Source organism: Microtus ochrogaster, chromosome 16 (assembly GCF_000317375.1).
Source record: "Microtus ochrogaster isolate Prairie Vole_2 chromosome 16, MicOch1.0, whole genome shotgun sequence".
Lineage (NCBI taxonomy): Eukaryota > Metazoa > Chordata > Mammalia > Rodentia > Cricetidae > Microtus > Microtus ochrogaster.
In genome coordinates, this window is record NC_022018.1 from 56,298,018 (window position 1) to 56,318,277 (window position 20,260).

The following is a 20,260-nucleotide window of genomic DNA, read 5'->3' on the forward strand; positions in this document are numbered from 1 at the left end:
CTGAGAGCAGGCGCATCCCTGAGAGCAGGCGCATCCCCTGAGAGCAGGCGCATCCCTGAGAGCAGGCGCATCCCTGAGAGCAGGCGCATCCCTGAAAACAGGCGCATCCCTGAGAGCAGGCGCATCCCTGAGAGCAGGCGCATCCCTGAAAACAGGCGCATCCCTGAGAGCAGGCGCATCCCTGAGAGCAGGTGCATTCCTGAGAGCAGGCGCATCCCTGAGAGCAGGCGCATCCCTGAGAGCAGGCGGGCCTCAATCTGTTTGATCTTTTCGTCCCCTTCCCCCACCCCTGACTGGATCAGACTCCAGGCAGAGTTGCTATATCCAAAGTACTCAGCTTGGGCGCTTTCCTTTATTTTGTGGCAGGGTTTCTCTGTGTAGCCCTGATGTCCTGGAACCTGCTTTATATACTAGGCTGGCCTTGAGTTCACAGAGATCCACCTGCCTCTGCGTCTTGAGTGCTGGGATTAAAGGACAAATCCAGGACAGCCAGGACTACACAGAGAAACCTTATTTCTAAAAACCAAAATAAAAACAAAAAGGCAAACACACACATACACAAAAACCACAACAAAACAAAACAAAAAAACCCTGTTAACTTAAAGACACAAGAAAAGACTTATGATCTGAGGTTAGGTTTAAAACGAACAAGATATGACCTTTTTAGACCATAATGGTTAAGAGGTAGAATTGGTTTTGTTGCATGTGGAGTTACCTGTGGATTGGAGTCTTGTCTCTTAGTCAGGGTGACTATTGCTGTGGTCACGAAACACCATGACCACAGCACTTGGAGAGGAAAGGGTTTATTTGGCTTACACTTCCTCACTATAGTCCATCACTGAAGGAAGTCAGGACAGGAAGTCAGACAAGGCAGGAACCTGGAGGCAGGAGCTGATGCAGAGGCCACGGAGGGGTGCTGCTTACTGACCGCTCACATGACTTGCTCAGCCTGCTTTCTTAGAGAACCCAGGACCACCAGCCAGAGAGCTAGTGCGGTGGTTCCCAACCTGTGGGTCATGACCCTTTTGGAATTAAAGGAACCTTTACAGGGATCTCATATCATACAGCGTGCATATCAGATATTTACATTATGGCTCATAACAGAGGTAAAGTTAGTTATGAAGTAGCAAAGACATAATTTTATGGTTGGGGTCAGCACATCGCAGCATCGGGAAGGTTGGGAACCACTGCTTTCACAGCACCTGTATTTGTCTAACACCTGCTGGTCATTCTGTTCACTGCGGGATTCCATCACCTGGGGAGGTCTCCCCATGGTCTTTGTACACCCCTGGGGCAGTGGTGGTGCTTGTTTTTACTGACTTCGGCACCATAGCATTTACTCAGAGCTTAAGAAATGCTTGTTGGAGCTGGGCAGTGGTGGCGCACGCCTTAAATCCCAGCACTTGGAAGGCAGAGGCAGGTGGATTGCTGTGAGTTTGGGGCCAGCCTGGTCTATAGAGAGTGTTCCAGGATGGTCAGAAGCATTTCACAGCAAAACCCTGTCTCAAAAAACCAAAAACCAAAGAAAGAAAGAAAGAAAGAAAGAAAGAAAGAAAGAAAGAAAGAAAGAAAGAAAGAAAGAAACAGACACACGGCAGGGGGGAGAGAACTGTTCCCACGTTACTTGCCATGCATCATGAACTTCCTGACCACAGCTGTCCCTCTTCTCTTTCCCAGAACCTCTGGGATGTATCCTGTCCTCTGTCCTCATGGACCCAGCTTGGTTCAGCCCCATCATCTCTCCCCTGGACCTCTCTTCAGCATCTTAGCCAGTCTCTCTGCTGCAGATGCTCTTTGATGCATCTCACACCAGCATTTTAAGATGCAATCTAAGCCACAGAGTGATCACTTCTTGATTTGGCCAGTGGCTCTCTCAATCTCACACCTTGAATTCGTCATCAAGCCCTGTAGAACCTCCATGGTTCAAACATGCAGCCTCCCTGGGCTTCCCTCCTGGGGCGCCCACTCTTTTGAACCATACCCCTCAAGACACATAGAGAGCTGCACAGACATTTAGATGCATGGCAAGGTCACCACATATTCAGATCACAGTGTGGGGAGACTTGTCAGGTCATAATGAAGGAAAGGGGCTGGAGCCACAGAATCCCTTTCAAGTCCCTAAGAGCAAGCAGCCAGAGGGCCAACAGGGTCCCTGCCCGGCGTAGGGTATGTCTGTGCCCTAGCTGGGTTGTGGTTCAGGATGACTCCCCCTGCAGAGCTGAAGATTAGTAATTAACTGGAAGGAATCTTGGGGATAAAGTTAATTTAGGGGAGGAACAGACGGAGGGCAGCTAAAGTTCTAGGGACTTTGCCCTTGACCCGAGGGTATAAAGAGGAGGGTCTTGGTTCTTCTTTAGATTTCCCCAAGCAGCCGAGCAGGAGCTGAGACTCAGAACCTCAAGGTGAGCCCAGGGCCCCGGTCCTTAGACCAGCCCATCACCCCAGCCCTGTATTTCTCCTCCTGCTCCCTATGACATCCCAATCCCAGCCCAGGCTGCTTTGGCCCACCCCACCCCCACCCGGAGCTAGACCCTGCCCTGCCATGGGACACTCTAGTCATAGCGGTACCTGCATTTGTCCTAACACCTGGCTGCATTTCTAGTCTCTGAGAGATTACATCATCTGTAGCTGTCTCCTTGCTAGACTTTGAACATCCCAAGGGCTGTGGCTTTTTTTTCAGTTACTACTGTAGCCCAGTATCTAACTCAGAATTTAGGAAATACTACACATTCGAGAAATGCTTGTTGGGCCGGGCGGTGGTGGCGCATGCCTTTAATCCCAGCACTTGGGAGGCAGAGGCAGGCGGATCTCTGTGAGTTTGAGACCAGCCTGGTCTACAGAGCTAGTTCCAGGACAGGCTCCAAAACCACAGAGAAATCCTGTCTCGAAAAAACAAAACAAAACAAAACAAAAAAAAAAGAGAGAGAGAGAGAAATGCTTGTTGGGACTGGGGCTGTGGCTTGCCTACTAAGCTGAGGCCCTAGGTTCCATTTCCAGCACTGCCAAACAAAACCGCTACAAAAACCTTGCTGGCTGGATGAATGCCCTCTCGGACCTGTGACAGCACCTGGGTGTGCATCTCCAGGTGTGTCTAAGGATGGATAGACTCCCTTCAGTTGGATGTCATGCGAGTGTGGGTACCACACACAGCAATTGTCAGCTTTGTTCTAACCTCTTGACACATAGGACTCACTGTGGGTGCCCAGCATGATGTCCTATGGGGACAGAGTGGGGGGACCGGCTGTCTCCCCACTTCCAGTCCGTGGGAGACACATGGTGCATGGGACAGCCTTTGCTTATGTGCCCAGCCCACAAGGTAAGTACTGTTCCCATACCCTGAGTCCCGTTTCCCTCTCTGTCACCTACTCCCCTCTACCTGTCTCTCCTGGGCTCCTGGGACCTTTGGGAACTCCTAATCAGCCTCCCTACTCAGTCCTGCACAGGATTCCAGGGACATCCACCTATGCATTCTCCAGTCTAAGCCCAGTGACCCTCACAGAGCACAGTTGTCCCTATGGGGAGGTCCTAGAATGCCATGAGCCACTACCTGCCAAGTTGGCCCAGGAAGAGGAGCAAAAGCCAGGTGGGCCAGGTTGCGGGGCAGCAGGGTCATGGGTAGTCACTGCCCTCACACACTGCCCACTATACTCATGCCTGCCCACCTCCAGAGCCCAGGCTGCCTCAGAAGTTACGCCAGGCTGGTACAAAGCTCCTCAAGGTCCCGCTGATGCTGGGCTTCCTGTACTTCTTTGTCTGCTCCCTGGACGTGCTCAGCTCCGCCTTCCAGCTAGCCGGAGGTAAAGCCCGGTTGAGGAGGTCAGGGGAGGGGTTCAGAAGGATCTCGGATGATGCTCACTTGTGTTCTGCAGGGAAGGTGGCTGGTGACATCTTCAAGGACAACGCCATCCTGTCCAACCCAGTGGCAGGGCTGGTGGTGGGGATTCTGGTGACAGTCCTGGTGCAGAGTTCCAGTACCTCAACATCCATCATCGTTAGCATGGTCTCCTCTGGCTGTGAGTTGACTCAGCATGGTCAGGGATAGAGCCCAGGGGCCTGGAGATTCAGCACGAGGGCAGGAGTGTGGATAAGAGGTTGAGGGAAAGGCGAGGGGGGCAGGGGATGCCCCAGAACCTCTGTATTGTCCTGGAAAGCAGGCTAAGAGTTGAGCCAGGGTGTTCCAGGGATTGTGGAGAGTGGGAAGGGAGAGTACAGCTCCTGAACCCACTTCCGTTCAGTCATATAGTCGCTCAGGAAAGCTGGAGAAAACCAGTCTGTAAAAACGATCACAAGAGGAAGAGACAGAGGCAGAGACAGATGAATCTCTGTGAGTTCAAGGCCAGCCTGGTCTACAGAGCGAGTTCCAGGACAACCAGGGCCACATAGAGAAACCCTGTCTCAAAAAAATAACTAACTAAATCATCACACGCATGTGATTTACTGCAAAGAATTGACTTTCACCATTGTGTGGCTGGCTGCTCAAGTCTGACATTTACAAAGTCAGCATTTGAAAGAGCAGGCTGGGATGTGTTGGCAGAAACGGATCCTGCAGGCCACAGGGAAACTTTCTTCCTCCAGGAAACTTCAGTTTTACACTTGAGGCTCTTTTATCCCGTTGGATGAGCCTGCCCAGCTCATCAAGAGCAATGTCCTTTACCTGGGGCCAGGGAGTCTCGGTGGGGAAGCGTGCTCGCTACAGGTGTGAAGGCCTGGGTTTGAATTTCCAGAGCTCACATAAGAAGCTGGGCACGGCTGCATACACACACACACACACACACACACACACACACACACACACACACAGAGAGAGAGAGAGAGAGAGAGAGAGAGAGAGAGAGAGAGATAATAATCTTTACTTAAAGTCAACTGAGTGCTACAGGTTAGTCAAGTTGACACATATAACCAGCTACCACACTCGTGTGAGGTGGACCTGCACAAATATGGATTGTACAAGGTGTGAGCTCTCATAATGCACTCACGTGTACACATTCATCCTGAATAATGCCTGGGTACGCCCTGTACGGTGTGCGCTCATCTGGTCACATGTGGATATGTGCACACACGTGTAAATACACAGCTCGTGCACACGTGGACCTGTGAGACGGAGTCTAGGAAGTCAAGAGCATACTTGGAAATGGCTGTCTGGGGCTAGCACACGAGTCGTGGGCCTGGTAGAGTTACTGCAGGGCAGAGCCCTATGGCCCCAACCCAATCATTTGAGAGGTCCCTCTTCTACCAGTGTTGGAGGTGAGCTCTGCCATTCCGATCATCATGGGCTCCAACATTGGAACCTCGGTCACCAACACCATTGTGGCCCTAATGCAGGCAGGGGACAGGACTGACTTCCGGCGGTGAGCTGGGGAAGGAGGGTGGGGGCTCATGCTTGTTGGGGAGAAGGCAGAACTGGGTGCCAGGACCCAGCTTGGGCACACCTTGAGTCCAGCTGCCCCGCAATGTGGTGTCCCTACTCAGGGCTTTTGCAGGGGCCACAGTGCATGACTGCTTTAACTGGCTGTCTGTTTTGGTCCTGCTGCCGCTGGAGGCTGCCACGGGCTACCTGCACCATGTAACCGGGCTCGTGGTTGCCTCCTTCAACATCCGTGGTGGCCGAGATGCCCCTGACCTTCTCAAGGTCATCACAGAACCCTTCACGAAGCTCATTATCCAGGTGAGGGCAGGACCTGGCGTGGGGTGGACAGATGCGGGCTAATAAGTGGTCCTACCTTCAGCTCTGTGTCATCTCGCTCACAGCTGGACAAGTCTGTCATCACCAGCATTGCCGTGGGGGATGAGTCCCTGAGGAATCACAGTCTCATCCGGATTTGGTGCCACCCAGACCCACCAGAGGTGAGTTCCAGAGCCAAGCCTAGGGAAGAAGAAGCTCCCTTTAGACCACCTGCTTGTTGGTTCCATAGACCTTGGAAATCGTTTTGCTTGGGGTGAGCAGATAACGAGGAATTTTTCTGTGTCAGTATACCCATGGCAGACGTTGGTAATCCCTCCTAACTGCACAAACCGCGGTAGGCAAATATCTGAACATTAGCATTGGCATGTAGTTGATCTGGTCCAAGGGTGGTGTTCTTTCTCTCTTTCCTTCTTTCTTTCTTTCTTTCTTTCTTTCTTTCTTTCTTTCTTTCTTTCTTCTTCCTTCCCTTTCCTTCCTTCCTTCCTACCTTTTCTTTCTTTCTTTTTTTTTTGGGGGGGGGGTTGTTGTTCTGTTTTGTTTTGTTGGGTTTTTTCCAAGACAGAATTTCATGGTGTTGCCTAGGCTAGCCTCCAACTCACAGAGATCCACCTGCCTCTGTCTCCTGAGTACTGGGATTAAAGGCGTGCACCTCCACTAGCCCCACCTTGGACCAGTAGTTTTCAAAGAGCTATTGTTCCCCAGATTGACAGCATCCAGTCCTACCTGGGAACCTATTAGGAATGCAGAGCAGACACAGTGTAGAAGAAAATCCACAGCACAGCATATATACATATATACATAGCATATATACACCCTTCCTAGACCTACTGGATCAGAAAACCCACAGCACAGCATATATACACCCTTCCTAGACCCACTGAATCAGAAAAAAATCCCTGGGAACAGGCCCAGTTGCTTGATCTCCATCTTGCCATCTAACTTTTTTCCATGGTCGCTTGAAAAACCGAGGATCAAACTGAACTCTCTGCTTTCACAGATAGAGACACTGGCTCCAAGAGGCTAAGCAGTTTGCCCGGAACTACCAGGCCACAGGGACACTGGAGGCTGGCCCCTCAGCTCTGCCGTGCTTGGGGCTGAGGTCTGAGCAATGTAGACGGGGATGCAGGAGAAGAGAGCTATGTGGATAGTGAGAGTCTTGGACCCTAGAGTTCGGGTTGAGGAGCCAGGCAGTGGCTGTCACACTGGGCGGGTGTCACACTGGGCAGCCCCTGAGAGACACAGCAATCACAAATGCTGGCAGGGGACTCCTTCATCCTTTGTCCTCCTGTATTGTTTCTGCTCCTTCTACTGCCCAGAATGAAAAACTGCTCAGATTGGTTGGACATTCATGGATCAGCCATTATGCCTATGGTACAAGGCATAATAGCAAGGCGATTAGGGACAAAGGAGCGGGCAATTAGCATACTTTCTTACTCAGCCATAAAAGGGAAAATGCTTCATCCAAACCATAATCTTCCAAATTTGCTTCTCCTTAATTATTACGTACAAGAAATAACTCCATTTAGAAAGGCTACAGGGAAATCCAAAGCGCACAGCAAAGGCACAAGCCCATCCTCCACCTTCCCTCCTCTTGCTGGTGGATGTTCCCGGGCCTCTCTGCCAGCACTGATAGAAAACAGCCCATCACCTCACCCTGCAATGCTCCTTTGCATCCCAAGTGGCACACAGCCCTAGCTCTGCTCTTCTGAGAGTTCAAGGCAGTTCGACAACAGAAAGCCCACGTGGACAGCTTTGAAGCTGGCTTTGTGACCTGCCTAACGCGTCAGCCACCTTCTCATGAGCTCTCTGGCTCTCTCAGGAAAGCTCCGTGAGTCACCGCTGCCTCAGAGAGCACACTCTGGGTAGAGGAAGAGAAATCACATTCTGATCAAAAAAAAAAAAAAAAAAAAAAAGCCACCTAGAGATTTCCGGTCTGACGGCTGACGGCTGACTTGGGCAAGACTCTACCTGTGCCCTGAACTGCCTCACCTACTATGTTCTGGAGTGAGACCAGCCAGGTGGACCGTTTTACATGAATGGAAACTGAAGCTCGGTGACGGGAAGCCACTGCCGAGCTCCCTTGGCGGCGGCGGCGGGGCCTGCCTTCCAGGCTTCCCGCTTCCAGCTGCGGCTTGCCAGGGCACCGGTTCAGTTGCCACACTAACAGAAACCTCTCTCTGCAACAGCAGGTTGGATTTCTTGGCTTGGGACGTAAAGCTGGATCTGAGCCCCCTGCTCTCTGCCTCCCTCTGGACCTGTGCCCTGCAGGAATGGGACTCAGCACAGCCACATCTCGCGCTTCTGGCGTCTGCGTGGGTGGCTCTTCCTATTCCACCCCCACCTGCCGGCTGGGCTGCAAAGTTTTTCTTTTCTTTTCTTTTTTTTTCTTTTCCAACACTCATGACCTCCAGCCTTCACCATACTGGGGAGTGAACGTTGATCAAACCAGTCTCCAGGGGCCCTAGACAGGACAGGTCAGGACCTATGCCACCCAGGACAGGACAGGATGAGAGTTTTCCTGATGTGGAAAGGGACAAACAGGCCATTTTGGAGTTCGAGACTTCTGGATGATCAGTAGCCTGGCCTTGTGCTTGAAATTCCTTTCCCATGAGTCACATTTGTGATTGTAAACTGTCCCTGCCTGGGTTAAGTAGCCTCTTTGGAGGACTGGCCACTGGGGACCACTGTTATTACATCCCTACTCTGCAGATAGGAAACAGCCTCACTCAGAGAGAGGAACACCGGCTTCCTGTATTATTGGTTCCTATAATGGAGGAAGGCCTCCATCCTGATGGGATCCTCACTCCTCAATCAGCTGCATCTCCCAGATGCTGGTCTAATGTACCTCCACCTGTTCCTATGTCTCTTTCTGCCCATGGTGCCATCAGACCCCTTCAGGGCTGGTGGACTGGAGATGCTCTAAGAAGTTCTCCCTTCGGCCACCAGATGGTGCCGCTGGCCCAGAATGCTCCTGTTTTCAGAAGAACAAAGGCCCCACAGCTACCATAGCCCAGAGGGGAAGCTATTGTGCAATCCCACATCCTCTGTGGTTCTCTCCTGAGGAAGGACTCTTGAAGTAGCACGGTCCTTTGTGAACTTAATCATGCCCTTCAGTTCCCAGAAGTGTCTCGATCTAGAGTGTCCCTGTAGGCTCTTAAATACCAACTCCCTCTTCCAAGATGCTTCCTACTAGCCTGTAGGGAAAAGAAGGCAGCATTAAAAACTTCATTATGGAGACAGCTGACGCCCAGAGAGCTTAAGTGTACGGCTCCAAGTCACATAGTTGAGAACAGCTCAGCCACAGCGTGAGCCCAGGACTATGGGACACTCTTTGCTTCTGTTTTCCAGTAAGCGTTTCCACCCCACTCCCTGTCTGTTCCTCCACTCCTCCCGGAGAGGATGGACAGACATCTTGGGAACATGCCCAGATCCGGGCCTCTGAGCTCTATTAACTAGGCCAGACTTCCCACCTTTTCCTCTGCCCTGTAAGATCTCCTTAGAGGCTTTTCTCTCCCCTCAGTCCCTTCCTGGCCTGGCTTTGCAGTGACCCCTCTCTGTTACTCCTATTGTCTCCACTTTAGGGTCCCTGGCTCCCCTTCTGGGTTCAGTTAAGGCCACACAAGTCCAGGAAGAAAAGCCAAGGTTCTAGATCCCCATAGCAGGGCGGAGCACAGCTCAGCGATGGAAGCTTGTGATTAGCACGTGTGAGGTCTGGGTTCAAGGTTCAATCTCCAGCAACAAAATTACAAATAACACTCTGGATAGCTCGGCCCTCAGCTTTGTCCTGAACCTGGCTCAGTCAACCCTATGCCAAGCTCCTCATCCCCCTCTGGCCTCTATATGACCCACAAACCCCCTCTCTAGGAGGCCCCAGGATGCAGCTCAGAGAAAGCCGGTGAGGCTCACATGCATCTCAGGAGGGCATCTGCTTCTAGAGCTTCTGGCTGGGCACCTCCCAGAAGGTCCACCAAGTTCTTCCCCTGCAAAATGCCTGTATCCACAGGCATGTCTGCAGGAGTCACTGGTCGTGGTCTAGGAGGTTAGTCACCTACTGTGTGGGGTGCCCAGGAAGGCAGGAAGAGAAGCAGTGTGTCCCTTATCCGGGGCTGTGGTAGCCAGGCCCTGAGGTGAGGACTTAATGCATGTTTTCTCCTTTGGCCTTTACATTTTTATTATTCCAATTTTTCTCAAATATCTGTATTTTTTTTTTCGAGACAGGGTTTCTCTGTGGTTTGGGAGCCTGTCCTGGAACTAGCTCTTGTAGACCAGGCTGGTCTCGAACTCACAGAGATCCGCCTGCCTCTGCCTCCCGAGTGCTGGGATTAAAGGCGTGCGCTACCACCGCCTGGCAAATATCTGTATTTTTTTTTTCGAGACAGGGTTTCTCTGTGGTTTGGGAGCCTGTCCTGGAACTAGCTCTTGTAGACCAGGCTGGTCTCGAACTCACAGAGATCCGCCTGCCTCTGCCTCCCGAGTGCTGGGATTAAAGGCGTGCGCTACCACCGCCTGGCAAATATCTGTATTTTTATGTTCATTGGTGTTTTGCCTGTATGTATGTCTGTGTAAAGGTGTCAGCTCTTGGAGTTATAGACAACTGTGAGCTACCTTGTGTGCACTGGGAATTGAACCCGGGACCTCTGGAAGAGCAGCCAGTGCTCTTAATCACTGAGCCATCTCTCCAGCCCCCCTAGTTTTTATTTCTTGTTGTTTTGTTTGATTCTTGAGACAAGATCTCACTGTAGTACAGGCAGGCCTTAAACTCATGGCAATCCCCCTGCCTCAGCTTCCCAAGTGCCCATCTTAATTTTTATTCTCTCAGATGACTTTTATCCTAGTTTCTCACCTAGAGTTCAGGCCTCCAGTCTGGATGGTGCCCTGGCCTAGATTTAGTGAACTGGAAATAACAGCTGAGCACCTGGCCCTGCTCAACGGAGCATGCCTCACTAACACACATCCTGATGTTAAACTAGTTGCCAGAAACTGACCCTAGGGTCACCCTCAGGGTTCTTGTTTTGCTTGTTTGGGATACTGCTCCCGTAGACAAGGGCTGTACCATTGGCCTGCGCCCCATCCTGACACACACTCTCTAAATGACATGGTTGGGAACAAATCTAAAGAAGTTATAACATCAAATTGTCAGCTCACTCTGCTCAAGCCCCACCGTTAGCTTTTCCAAGCCACGCCCACTCTGCCTCCTGTCACTGCTGCACAGTTCCTGAAAAGCAAGGCATCTGGGGTCAGCACCTCTTTAATCCAGTGAAGCTATGGATTGATAGCCTACAGACTGAAGAGAAGCTTCCACAGGCCTGGGAACTCTGCTTCCTAAACCTGAAAATATGTCTCTTCTGGCCTAGTGACACAGGCTGTGAATTCCAAGTACTTGGGAGACTGAGGCAGGAGGATGGCAAGATCAAGCCCTATCTGGACTTTGAGACCCCATCTCAAAATTAAAAAAAAAAAAAATAATGAAATGAGAGAGAAAAATTAAATGGGAATTTGGGATGTAGCTCAGTGGTGGGATTTTTGCCTAAATTTATGAGGGTCGAAGTTCAATCCAGAGTATTGAAAAAAAAAATCTCAGAGTAGAGCTACAACATACACAGAGATGGAAGAATTTTTACCTAAAACCCCAGAAGTGCGGTTTCTATGGTAGGACTAGGAGGCTGGACCACTCTGGGATGCACCCCTGGTTGGTGACAATGGCTGGAGCTGAATAGCCACTGTCTCTACACAGTCACCATCCTCACATGTAGCTTGGCTCACAGTTTACATTACCAGAAAGACCCCCTCGCTTACCCACAGTAGATCCAGAAAGAAGAAATGGGAGGGGGCTAGACCCTCGGCCGTCACTGACCCTCCTTCCACTTGGGTCTCCCCAAGGGCAAGGAACTGAGCCAGGGCAGAATAGAGTTCGGGCTAAGTGAGCTTTAGGGGCATCATGGGGCAGGTACGGAGGAAGAAGGCGTTAAGAAAGGAACAGGTAAGAACAGATGGGGATAAAAGGACTTTCAGAAAAAGGGGTATGGATGCCACTGAGAAGTAGGGGGACCAAGACGAGAAGCTGCTAATCTGGTGATTGGGGTGACCACTGGTCTCAGGGGTCTCCAGTTCAGGGGAATAGAACATATCCAAGGCCACATTCCTGGGTGATAAGGATTTCAGCATCATCTTCTCTCCAGAGGAGATGGGCTCAGAGCAGGGAAGCAGCATGCTCATGATCTCAGAGCTAGAAACACAGCTCCCTTCCCCCACAGCTCCCAAACCTCCCTCTTAGCTCCACCCAGGCTGTGCTTGTCAAGATTCTCTAAGTCACCTTCCTCTGAATATAGGCTTCCACTTCTATGTCCAGGATAGAGGCCAACATCAGCTTTACAAACACCACCGTGGGAAAATGTAAGTACCTGCAACACAGGAGGCGGCCCACATGACAGGCGAATAGGGAGCCATCCCCTGGCTGGCTCCTGCTGGGTCCAGCCCCAGGAAAGACAGCTGACTCCTGGACTTAGCTCAGTCACTGTTATGGAGGCCAAAGGAACTTGATGTGGGAGTCAGGCTCGCAGTCCAGTGGGGTGGCAGAGGTGGGAAGCGGGTGTAGCGGTGAACACTCAGCAGCTTGATGCCGCCCTTTTAGGCAACCATCTCTTCGTGGACACGGGGCTGCCAGACTTGGCCGTGGGGCTCATCCTGTTGGCTGGCTCTCTGGTGGTTCTGTGCAGCTGTCTCATTCTCCTAGTCAAGATGCTCAACTCTCTGCTCAAGGGCCAAGTGGCCAACATCATCCAGAAGGTCATCAACACGGGTGAGTTGGGGGAAGGCTGCAGGCCGAGGCGGGGCCCAGATGAGCTCTGTCAGGTGTTGTTAAATCCATGCCTATTATCTTCACGCCTCAGTTTCCCCTGTGTGAATCGAGAAGGGGTGGGACCAGATCAACTTGGAGACTCCTGAGATACTGACAGCCAGAAACCGGGGCTGCTGCTGGCTGTTGTGTGCTCTAGCAGATGGGCAGGCTTAGAAGCCATTGTTTGGTTTTTCTTGTCTGAGTTTTTTAAGGCATGGTCTCATACAGCCCATGGGGCTCTAGACCTTGCTGTGTAACCTAGACTGGTCAAGGACTTCCGACGTTCTTGCTTTGACTTCTCAAGTGCTGGGATTACAGCTATGCACAGCCATGTCTAGCTAAAATCCTCTGTTTAATTGACAAATGGACACCAAGCCCTTACTGGGTGCAACAGGATACAGGAATGAGGCAAACAGAGATGGAGCCTGATCCCAAGATCTCAGAATTGCAATTTCCTCATCAAACCAGGCAACAGAGCCGTTTTGGGCTGTGTCCCAAATGGTGACAGTGTCATAGATCTGAGTAGTTATTAGCCTATAGGCCCACCATGTCCTCATGCAACCTGGGCGGGCCCATCTTTTCAGTCACCAAGCAAACCCTGTGTCCATCTGGGCCTTCCCCAGGTAGCCCCTCACTTTATTCCCAGTAGATGAGGAAGGAAGGAATAACTTTGAAGATGGAGCAAGGAGACTGCTAAGGAGGTAGAAAAATGGGAGCACAACAGAAGGCAGGAAGAGGCTGTTCCTACAGATGCTCAGAGGTCTCTGAGGAGGAGATGCTTGCTTGAGCAGAGACCTGTGAAAGAGTCAAATTCGGATGAAGTGGCCAGATGTGGCGGCACTCGAGAAGTACAGACAGAGGGACTTAGCTAGCTTAGGCTCTATAGACAGACCTTGTCTAAACAAACAGAATTTTTTTTTTTCGAGACAAGGTTTCTTTGTATAGTTTTGGCTGTCTTGGAACTCACTCTGTAGCCCAAGCTGCCCTTGAGTTCACAGGGATCCGCCTGCCTCTGCTTCCCAAGTACTGGGATTAAAGGTGTGCACCACCACCCAGCAACTTTTTTTTGGGGGGGGGATGTCTCATTATTCACTCGTAGCTAGCCTGGAATTTGATATGTAGACCGTGCTGGCCTTGAGCTCAGAAATTCGCTTGTCTCTGCCTCCAGAGTGCTGGCTTTAAAAACACGCACCCCCAAGCTCTTCCATAATAAACTTAGAGGAGGGCAAGAGAGATGGCTCCATTGGTGCTGTGCTTCTCCTACAAGCCCAAGAACCGGAGCTGGATCTCCATAACCCACATAAGAGCCAGAGGTGTTGTGCATGCCTATACCACCAGTGCTTTGAGGCAGAGATGGGGGATCCCCATACGGCTGACCGGCGACAGGGGATCCCCATATGGCTGGCCGGCCAGTAAAGCCTCTTGATGAGATGTAGGTTCAGTGAGAGGCCTTGTCTCAAAAAATAGGACAGAGAGAGATAAAGACACCCCAAATTGACCTCTGGCTTCACACACAGAGAAACAAAATAAATGTGGATAAAACCCAGATGTGATGGCTCATAACTGTAACCTCTGCACTTTGAAGGCTGAGGCAGGAGGATTAATGAGAGAGTTTGATGATGACCTGGACTATAGAGTGAAACTTTATCTTACTGCTACCCCTTCCCCCCAAAATCCTCCACATAAAACAAGTGGTAAAGGAAGAATAGGAGTCTTGCTCAATGATGAAGCGTTTGCCCCCCATACTTGAGGTTCAGGGGTTCATCCCCAACACTGATAAAGAGAGAAACCTAGGTAGAAGAAGGGCATTCTGAGTGGGAGGACCAGCAAGTTCAAAGCCTGGAGAGTAGCAATCATAGCAGGATTGGGACAGAGAGGGATGGCTGGCAACATCTTGGGCGGGGCAGGCTGCAGCTAATGCTGACAGAGATACAGCCAGTTCTAAGGGGGCCCTAGACTCTGCTCAGAGCCCGTGTTTTACTGAGGGTGATGGTGCATTTGCACAATTTGGGGCAGAGGAATGACGTCCTCTGATTTCTGTTTTAAACTACATTGTGGGCTTTTGAGTTATTTCACTGACACTGGGGGTCCCCACATGACAAACGTGGGGATACGGGATGAGCAAATGTCTTGGGAGTAGGAGAAACAAGGGAGGTCAGGAAGGGCTTTCTAGCAAGGTGGCTTGGGGTGGTGGGAGTATGGTTGGCACTCTCTATCTATGGGACCCTGATCTGCAGATTCAGTCAGTCATGGATCAAAAACATTCCAGGAAAATAATTGCATCTGTCTTGAAGCAGAATTTTGTCATTTTTTTCTTGGACAATATGATATAACAAGGATTTATGCTTTTACAATGTTCTTTTTGACACAATGCAGCCCTGGCTGGTATGGAACTCACTATGTAGACCAGGCTACATAGAAATCCACTTCCCTCTGACTTTTGAATACTGAGATTAAAGGTGTGCACCACCACCCATATTATATATGTATGTGTGTGTTCTTGTGTGTATACACTATCACTATATTGTGTGTTTGGGTGTGTGCATGTGTGCACACCATGGCACATGTGAAAGTCAGACTATGAATTGGTTTGCTTCTTCCACTATGTAGACCCCAAGGACTGAACTCAGGTCACAAGACTTAGCAGCAAAAGCCTTTTTCCACTCAGCCCCTCAGCAATCACGACCTTTACCTATATTAGGTATGATAAATCAACTAGATGTGATTTAAAGCACAGTGCAGCACAAACACTGGCCCCAGGCAAATGCCTCGATGTTACAGAAGCACGCTTAGATGTTGGTGTCCATGGGCATCCTTGGCCTACACCCCATGGATTTAAATATTAGAGTATTATGGGCAGAGAAAATAGCTAGGGCAAAGACACAAAAGAGTGTAATAGCCCAAGTAAGAAAGTGTGTTAATCACAAGAGTACGCTGGGCAAAAGAAAGGAGCAGGGGACCAGCTAGATTCTCAGGGGGCAACTCCTACCTAAGGACCTCCTTGAAGAGCAAGGACTGCCTGCTCTCCCAAGGCCTCTCACTGACATGACTTACTGTGGATTTGGGTTCCTTTCAGACTTTCCCGCCCCCTTCACCTGGGTCACGGGCTACTTTGCCATGATCGTGGGTGCCAGCATGACCTTTGTTGTCCAGAGCAGTTCTGTGTTCACCTCTGCCATCACCCCACTCATCGGTGAGTTGCCCATGCCCGGCAACAGGCAGCAGTGGTGTGGGTTGCGTGTGTGACTCAGGAAGAGTTAGAAAGAAATGCCGTACTCTCTCCTGCCCACCAGGCCTGGGTGTGATCAGTATTGAGCGTGCCTACCCTCTCACCCTGGGCTCCAATATTGGCACTACCACCACAGCCATCCTGGCAGCACTGGCCAGCCCCAAGGAGAAGCTATCCAGCTCCTTTCAGGTACGTGGGGGAGAGTGGGGGTACGTGGGGGAGAGTGGGCCATCTGTAGAGGCAGAGGGCAGGGGTGCAGGCCCAGTGGAGGATGTGACGATGTATAAGCAACATCAATCGCCTGATAACATGACCTGCTCCTCTCCGTGGAAACTGCTCTGGACAAAGCTGACTTAATTCCTCTCTCAAGACCTCAGTGTCCAATAAGGAGCCACTGCTGTACTGTATCCTTAGACAGCCAGTCAGGGTCACAATGTGGCCATGTGCTGCTGTCAGAGAGGCCAGGCCCAATCTGGGGGAATCAAGGATGCTTTGAATTGGGGATGGTAAGCAGATGGCAAAGGGATTGGTCTAGAAGCAAAACAGCTGACAAGATGCTGACCAATTAAAAGCCTGGAATAGGCAAGCCAGGAACTAATCTAATGCTAAAGTCAGGCGTGGTAGTAGATGCCTATAATCCCAGCACTTGAAAAAAAAAAAAACACACACACACACAGCAAAAAGCTCAAAGTCTGCCTGTTCTATATAGTGAGACCCTGTGTCAGATGGGCAGGCCTCCCAGCTGCTGGGATCTCATGAGAGGGCGGTCACTGGGACACAGGGGGAGCGTTCAGCAACACTTATTTTAATAGCCAGTCTGGAGATCTGGAGTCACATCAGCTCCAGAGTTCCTCCTGCTGCCCTGAGCATGTGGGGCCTCTGTTCCAGCCCTGCTAGGCTCCTGTGGGAACGCATTATCAACCTCGCCCCTCTACATTCTCCCCTGCAGATCGCCCTCTGTCACTTCTTCTTCAACATCTCGGGCATCTTGCTGTGGTACCCACTGCCCTGCACACGCCTGCCCATCCGCATGGCCAAGGCGCTGGGCAAACGCACCGCCAAGTACCGCTGGTTTGCCGTCCTCTACCTCCTCGTGTGTTTCCTGCTTCTGCCCTCACTGGTGTTTGGCATCTCCATGGCAGGTTGGCAGGCTATGGTCGGTGTGGGTGCACCCTTTGGGGCCCTGCTGGCCTTTGTGGTGCTCGTTAATGTCCTGCAGAACCGAAGTCCTGGGCACCTACCCAAGTGGCTGCAGACATGGGACTTCCTGCCCCGCTGGATGCACTCTTTGCAGCCCCTGGATGGCCTGATCACACGAGTCACCTTGTGCTACGCCAGGCCTGAACCCCGTTCACCCCAACTTCCCCCCAGAGTCTTTCTGGAGGAGCTTCCGCCTGCCACACCCTCCCCCCGCCTCGCACTGCCTGCTCACCACAATGCCACCCGTCTCTAGGATGTGGGCCCAAACCGCTGCCCGAGTAGGAAGCAGAGTGTTTATGGGGTCCGCAGCAGAAGGGCAGGGGTGTGTGCGTGCGCATGTGTGTAGATGCACATCGGTTGAGGTTCATGATTTTGTGCCACCCTTGGGTACCTGTTCAGATGCAGGGTCATAGTAATGTGGGCTTTTGTAATGAAGAGGCAGTGTGCACAAGTACAGGTGTTAGATGGTGTGTCTGTGTGGCCACCAGTGTAGGTAGAGTCCACGTGTGAACACTGTGTGTCAACCCATGTATGTGTACAGACAAGCCTACACAATAGGTGTGTGTGTATATATACAGGAGGCTGTATACAAGGAGCAGGCTATCTCGCCATAAGTCTGGCTGTTTGTAGATACAAGACCCGAGCTTGTGTCCTTGTGTTCACAGATGACTATGAGTAAAGGTGGCTTTGGATCGGTGGCGATGTGGTTGTTCACTTGTGCTCAGGTGCAAGTCAGAATCACTGGCTGAATTCTCCTCCCTCTCTACCACCTCCTCTCCCATGTCATCTTCCTTACCCTCACCAAGGGCTTCAGCACCACCGCTATGATCCCTTTTTTGAAAACCAGAAAGGAATTAAACTTTCGTTATTTGGGACTACTTTTGCTTTGCATCTGAGCAAAGAGAAGGTCAAGACAGAGGTCGGCAGCACCATCCTCCTTCAAATGTTCACTGGACCAACAGCCTTCAGTCCTGCACACTTAGAGTCTGACTGGCCCTGCCTTCCTGAGCCTCATCCGTAATTAAAGCTCCCACAAGTCCCTCCCTACAGTCTGGAGCCACCCCAGAGGTGAATCTGCACCTCCACACTCTGGTATCCCTGCTTCTGTAAACCCATCCACATCAATCCCACATTCATTCTCCCTAAGATTAGTGCTCCGGAGTGAGTGACAAGCGGAGGCTTGCTGGGGCCAGTGGAAAACGGGGCAGGATGGTAGCTGTGGGCAAGAGAGGTCTGGCCCTGTTCACAGAGGGCAGAGGACAGATCCTCCCTCCACCTCTGTCCTGTGCCTTTGGGGAATGAGCCAGGCAGTTCTTAAACAGACCTGAGCTTTGCAGTCCTGCCTCTTCCATGCAGGGTCCTGGAGCTCAGGCTTGCAGAGTGGGGGTCAGTGGGCGAGGGTACCACATTTCTTCCCTGTAGGCTAAGGCTTTCTATTGGAGGCTTTGGGCCTCAGAAGAAAAGGAAGACTGACCATGCCCAATGACAATGCTCACACATGTGCCTGCAGTGGACCCACCTCGGAGGTCTCTGTGTGTGGTGGGATGCAGACGCCTGGGGACCCCAGAACTTTTCTGAGAATAGTCAGCTACATCCTGTCACCTAGTTGCCATACTTGTGCCAAGCAGGGGGCAGAAATACAGCTAGCCCTTGTATACCTGGGCTTTACCTCTGCCAATTCTGCCAAATGTTGAGAGAGAAATGTTTAAAGTTCCGTCTTTACTGATCGTACATGGGCGTTTTTAAAACTCAGCATTCCTTACCCAATCAGCTCAGTAACTCAGTAACTACATGGCTTTTACATATATTAGGTATATAAGTCACCTGGAGATCACACACCAGGACAATGCAAACACTGTCATTTTATACAAGAACATCTTAAGATTTGAGTACCCACTGGTATCCTGGGGCCAATCTCCAACATACTGAGGGTCACTCAACGCCATCCTGAAACCCCACAGACCTTGGCTGCTGGTGTGTGCTGGGGAGGGAGGTGGGTGGGAATGACTTCGTTCATTTTTTTTTGTTTTTTGTTTTTTTTGTTTTTTGTTTTTTCGAGACAGGGTTTCTCTGTGGTTTTGGAGCCTATCCTAGAACTAGCTCTTGTAGACCAGGCTGGTCTCAAACTCACAGAGATCCGCCTGCCTCTGCCTCCCGAGTGCTGGGATTAAAGGCGTGCGCCACCACCGCCCGGCTGACTTCGTTCATTTTTATGCCTACATATGTGGAAAATTCCATGAGAAAATGGTAGTACAGCCTGAGGTAAAATCTGAGAGCCTGCTACCCCAGTATGCTTTCTCAGCTGTGACGTGTTTAGGGACCTGGGGCAGTACCATAACACCCAGACCAAAGGCATCTACCACAAGAGGAATGGACAGGGCACAGGAGACCTGGAAGCCCACCAGGATTACTTTGTTCCTCAAGGATCTCCCCCTAAACTAGTTTCCTTGTTTGCACGTCCTCGCACATGCACCAAGAGGATAAACCCACGACCGTCCATTCAAGGTTTATTCTGGTCCTCCTACCACCACGGGTGGCCTGGCGGTCCAGCTAGGAGCACTGCTCCCGCAGCCCACCAATCAGGTCGTGCACTGTCTTGTTAAGGATGCCTCCATGCACGCCTCGTCTGCCCATCAGCACCAGGAGTGCCCGCGGAGTGTGGCCCACGCAAATTGCACGCCCGTCCAGCCCCTTGGTGCGTGCATCCAGTACGCCGTCGCCCTCAGCCAGCAGGAAATCACGGATAACGCAGCAGCGGCGGCCTGCCACGCTCAGACCCGTCTGCAGAAAGGTGTGCCGGTCTGGCCCGGTGAGCACACCCACCTCCTGTGGGGAGATGGCCGCCAGCAGACCCCCGGGTCGTGATGCCCACACACAGCGGTTGTCCGAGTGGCCCACGATGGCCACATCGTCGATGCGCTGGTCCCGTAGCACCGCGCTGATGTAGCCCTTCCAGTCACCCATCTCGGCTCAGAGTCCGCCCCCTATTTCTTGCGGTTGCGCTAGAGGGGATGACCCGCAGGACCGAGTGCTAAAAACATCGGCTCTACTCCGTGAAGTTCGCCGGGAGGGGCTGTGACGTGGGGCAAACGTCACAGAACATCTCTTTAGGTGGAGAATGTGAGGGCGGTGGAGTTGGGAGGGGCAGTTCTAAAAGGAGCGTGTAGGAGGAAAGGGAAGATGGGTGGGGGGCTGGAGGGGTGGAGTTAAGAGCACTTACTGCTTTTCTGTTGACATACAAGGGTCTTAACTCTGACCTCTCTGGGCAAGCTCACACAGACATACATTAAGATTAAAAAAAAAAAAAAAA

The 20,260-nt window shown here is 51.3% G+C and overlaps 2 protein-coding genes across 2 annotated transcripts; one reads left to right on the top strand and one right to left on the bottom strand.

Moving 5' to 3' along the window:
• Window positions 1-3,207: 3,207 nt before the first annotated feature.
• On the top strand, window positions 3,208-17,581 carry Slc34a1 (solute carrier family 34 member 1). The gene is made up of 12 exons (XM_026783120.1): window positions 3,208-3,316; window positions 3,434-3,583; window positions 3,669-3,797; window positions 3,870-4,013; window positions 5,237-5,348; window positions 5,470-5,665; window positions 5,749-5,844; window positions 12,013-12,076; window positions 12,315-12,482; window positions 15,598-15,714; window positions 15,815-15,939; window positions 16,700-17,581. The coding sequence occupies exons 1-12, from the start codon at window positions 3,208-3,210 to the stop codon at window positions 17,201-17,203; spliced, it is 1,914 nt and encodes a 637-aa protein (XP_026638921.1). The 3' UTR covers window positions 17,204-17,581.
• A 1,880-nt stretch (window positions 17,582-19,461) lies between these two features.
• On the bottom strand, window positions 19,462-20,109 carry Pfn3 (profilin 3). Its single transcript, XM_005355237.2, has one exon. It carries the CDS (start codon window positions 19,912-19,914, stop codon window positions 19,501-19,503), a length of 414 nt encoding a protein of 137 aa, XP_005355294.1. The 5' UTR covers window positions 19,915-20,109; the 3' UTR covers window positions 19,462-19,500.
• Between the last annotated feature and the right edge of the window lie 151 nt (window positions 20,110-20,260).

Excerpts from the sequence above, each read along its gene's own strand:
- Slc34a1 (XM_026783120.1), top strand. The coding sequence starts at position 3,208 with ATGATGTCCTATGGGGACAGAGTGGGGGGACCGGCTGTCTCCCCACTT. Across the intron at positions 4,014-5,236 it reads TAGCATGGTCTCCTCTGGCT|TGTTGGAGGTGAGCTCTGCC; the intron begins GTGAGTTGACTC and ends CTCTTCTACCAG. Across the intron at positions 5,349-5,469 it reads GACAGGACTGACTTCCGGCG|GGCTTTTGCAGGGGCCACAG; the intron begins GTGAGCTGGGGA and ends GTCCCTACTCAG.
- Pfn3 (XM_005355237.2), bottom strand. The coding sequence starts at position 19,914 with ATGGGTGACTGGAAGGGCTACATCAGCGCGGTGCTACGGGACCAGCGC.